The sequence below is a fragment of the Helianthus annuus genome, chromosome 3 (genome assembly GCF_002127325.2).
Source record: "Helianthus annuus cultivar XRQ/B chromosome 3, HanXRQr2.0-SUNRISE, whole genome shotgun sequence".
NCBI classification, from domain to species: domain Eukaryota; kingdom Viridiplantae; phylum Streptophyta; class Magnoliopsida; order Asterales; family Asteraceae; genus Helianthus; species Helianthus annuus.
This window is the reverse complement of record NC_035435.2, coordinates 160,273,278-160,277,303: the sequence shown is the minus strand read 5'-3', so window position 1 is coordinate 160,277,303 and position 4,026 is coordinate 160,273,278. Positions and strand designations below refer to the sequence as shown.

Genomic DNA, 4,026 nt, shown 5'->3' with positions numbered 1-4,026 from the left:
ACGGGTCAAAATACACTTTAAACAAACGATTTTAAGTGTAGGACAAAACACATAAGTTGGGTCAGATGAATTGACCTATTATTTTTTTTAAAAGTTTATAACATAATTAAGTGTTAAAAATTCTAAAATATTAAAACATCTTTTTATTTTTATATAGTAGGTCGGCGAAATTGACAAAACCATTCCAACATAGTCGACTTGACTTGATATATAAGTTTATAAAACGATCTAGACGTTTCACGCGTTCAAATAAATAAATAAATAAACAAACAAACAAATAAATAAATAAATAGTGTTTCTTTGAAAAGAGTTGCATGAAAATTGAGAAGATTTACAAAAAAACAACACAAGAGAAACCCAGCAGTTTTGATGGTGCATTCGAGTCTTAATATTACATGATACAACAAAACTACAGATTTACACCAATCTTGTATATAATTTATGTACCATAAATGTTTTTATGTCCAATAATACACTACACAATCTAGTTAAACTTAAATCATAGGCGGACCGGTAACCCGTAATTGAGAAACGTCCGAATTCGACCATCCGAGCCCGCGGTCACGATCACCAAACCCCACGTGTGCGGCGCAACAAACGTGCTACGATATGCACTCCTCAGAAACTTGTACTCGGACTTGCGCATCGAAGGCGAAACGCTAACTTGAGTCGGATCCGGAAGCCTTTCCGCGGGAAAGGTTGGACTCTTTAGCATGGACTCTAAGAAAAAGCTGCGGCTCGGGGATAAAGACGGTTTTCTAGGCGAGTTTATCGTGCTTCTCGGAATGTTGTCGTGGCCAGTGGTCGGTCTCGGTGATGGAAAAGCCGCGGCTATGCTTTTGATGCCGCACCATGGGACCGCCACCGTGGCGTTTTCAGAGAAGAAACTTTCATTAGATAAGTTACTTTTGGCCTTTGTGACAAGTTTATCCGAGCTAATGTGGTTCCACATGTAGATGTTCGAGTCGTCACCTGCGGACACGATGTGTTTCCCGTCTGCGGTGAAGGATGCGGACATTTGGCTTCCTGAATGCCGGTTACCTGTCGACACGTGTGAATAAAACTCGTGTTAGGTAATGTGATCTAAACGTAGGAAACAAGTGTCTAAAAGGTGAATGTAAAGTGAAGTAATTGACTTGTGCTTACCTTTGAATTTCCCGACAACGTTGATTCCGCAAAGAACGCGGACTTGTGAGTCCGCGGATGAAACTATAACCTTCCTCGAGTCGGTTGGGCAGAACTGGAATCCGGTGATTCGTCTTGGCCATTTCTTTCGGCTCATTACACTCGTGTGTGTGTCGATCTGCAGCCGTTCATCTGCAACAAGAAAGTCGTTAGTCGATTCATCCAATCGAATTAAATCTCCAACAACAATGGAAAGTGTATCCAACATTATACCTATGATGTCGTAGAAACTGCAGTTTCCATCTAATGTTCCCACAATGCACCCCTGTTGTATGACAACAAATCTACGTTAGTTGATATATTAACTTTTAAGGATATTTAGTTGTTAGTACTTAGTAGGACTTAATTTGGTAAACGGACATAAATGAATATAAATGAACGCAAACGAACCTTCCCGTTTGGGTAATAGCAAACAGCAGTCACGATCTCTCGGCTCTCAGTCCAATCCGTAACTTTACAGCCGTTGATCTCCCAGATTCGTACCTTCCCATCAATCGATCCGCTGATGAAATGGTTTTCATCCATAGGATTAAATTCCACACATGTCACTGCAAAGATTACCACATTTGGTCAAACAAAAAGATAGAAATGCGAAATCAATCTTAAAAAACAGGAATCTGGAAACAAACTAACCGAAATTGTTATGCATAAACACTTTGAGGCATTCACCGTGTCCGATTTGCCATAACCGAACCGTTTTATCAACCGATGATGACAGAAGATACTGCAACATAGAGTTCAAAACACATGTTCAAGATTTTGCAATGCAATACAAGATTTATAAACATGTTACAATATACAAAGTTACTAAATACTAAGTTACTAACCCCTTTTTTCGACCACGAAAGGGCCAAGATTTCGCCGGTGTGACCATGGAACTCGTGTATCGGTTTCTCCAAGATTCTAAACACTTTCGGCGGCAGAATAACGCAAGTCAGTTCCGATGATTTCTTGATCTTTCGATGCTTCTCTTTATCCACTTTGATAGGGGCCAATTCAGAGAGATGATTCGTTGAAAAGTAAACCGACGAATCGTTTCCCACAATGTCATATTCTTTCGTATCCTCCTGTTCATGAACCGCCCAAACACGCACAACACCATCAAGCCCCGCACTCGCCAAGTATCTACCATCGTGACTAAACTTAAGGGCTGAAATAGACCCGGTATGCGCTGGAAACTCTTGTGTGGCGTAAACCGACGATAACTCTTTCGATTTCTTTTTGTGGGTCTGCACGAGAATCTCCCGGTTACACGTAACACCATCCGAAATCGTTGCGGTTGGTTCTTGATGATCAATCAAATGAGCCATAACGTTTAGTTTTTGTAACCAACCCTTTTTACCCTTTTTTCTTCTATCTAACAAACAACTATTTGGAAAATTTTCACCATCTTTTAATGATCGTTGAGACGTTGACCGAAAGTCAAACGACTGTTTCATTGATGCATCTTCATCCAATTCATCTTGATGATCATCTATCTTCATCTTCTCTTTAACCGAACCCGACGGTGCTAATTCGATAGGCAAATTCGACCAACACGACAACGAAGGCTGCCTGATCAAACACGCATCATCAACTTCCAAACTTTGTTCAACAAACTCGGGTTTCGCCTCTTTTGCTTCATCAAACCCGCCACGAAAACCATCCTTTTCGGGTTCGATTTCTTCGTCTTTAACAACCCATTTGGAACTCAAACCAACGGATCTAATAAACCTGTTACGCCGTTCATTTACACTGTCGAAATTACCCATCCAATCATCGTACTTCAACCCAGAAGCAGAAGTTGAACATTCATCAGACGAACGTTCAGTATCTGAGTCGGACAATACAGCAAACATCTCGCGTGCGTCGAAAAAATCATCTTCTATATCACTTCCACCACTCATTTTCATCCTTAAATCTTCACCTAATTGCCCAAAAAACATAAAATCAGTACAAATTATTAATTTCCATTCACGAATTCCAACCAATTGGATAACAATTTAGAACAAAATTGAGAAAATCTAACCTGGGTACTCTCATAAATGATGAGTCAACTGTGAAACGGATACCAAAATTGAAAAGAGTTTGGTCTGTATAAACAACGAAATTGGGGGAAATGTAATTATGAATATTATAGTATGTTGAAAGCGACAGAATTTGACTTGGGAAACGTTCAAAGCAAGGCGTCTGGGGAGGAAAGAGCGTAGGGAAAACGGGTCGACCCGAAAGTGGAAAGCGGGTTTCGGGAATTGTTGTTGCGTTGTTACTTTTATGTTTATTATATTATTGGCGGGGAAGAAGGTGGTTATTGAGAAATGAGAATATAAAGTGGGACCCTGCTACGACGCGACGGTTCAACCAGTATAGTGACGATTAAAGAACCCCCAACTTTCATGTGTGCTGTCAAATTTATGTACACGCTTTTTTTTCTTTTTTTTTTAAATTAATGTATTACCGTTTATGTGCTGGTACTCTTCTGGTGCATTGATAGTAGTTACATGGCCTTTCAAAAGGAGGATTTGAAGTCATGGGTTTGAGTCTCGTATGGATGAAAAATGCTTTGGGTGAGTGAGGCTGGTAAGGTTTTACTATGGTAGACTTTTGAGTGATGGGTTTTCTTTATAATGATACGGGTCTAGTCATCAGCATTGTTTATATTTATTTACAGATGTGGGTGACTTTTTGTCATTGAGTTACCTGGATAGTCGAACTTTGTTAATATTTGATTTATACAATAATTGTTATTCATATAATTTTTAGAAATGATAACTCGACTCTTTAAATCACTTGGATATCTACACCGATGTCCATGTATTAAAACCCTCAACAATTTGAGAATTAATCCATATACTCATCTCA

The 4,026-nt window shown here is 39.4% G+C and overlaps 1 protein-coding gene across 1 annotated transcript; it reads right to left on the bottom strand.

Annotated features, from left to right (window-relative positions):
- Nucleotides 1-310: 310 nt before the first annotated feature.
- Nucleotides 311-3,499, bottom strand: LOC110930215 (uncharacterized WD repeat-containing protein C3H5.08c). Its single transcript, XM_022173463.2, has 7 exons — nucleotides 3,194-3,499; nucleotides 2,013-3,091; nucleotides 1,819-1,909; nucleotides 1,576-1,733; nucleotides 1,399-1,450; nucleotides 1,147-1,317; nucleotides 311-1,041 (listed from the first exon to the last, which is right to left on the bottom strand). Exons 2-7 carry the CDS (start codon nucleotides 3,075-3,077, stop codon nucleotides 500-502), a joined length of 2,079 nt encoding a protein of 692 aa, XP_022029155.1. The 5' UTR covers nucleotides 3,078-3,091; nucleotides 3,194-3,499; the 3' UTR covers nucleotides 311-499.
- Nucleotides 3,500-4,026: the final 527 nt, after the last annotated feature.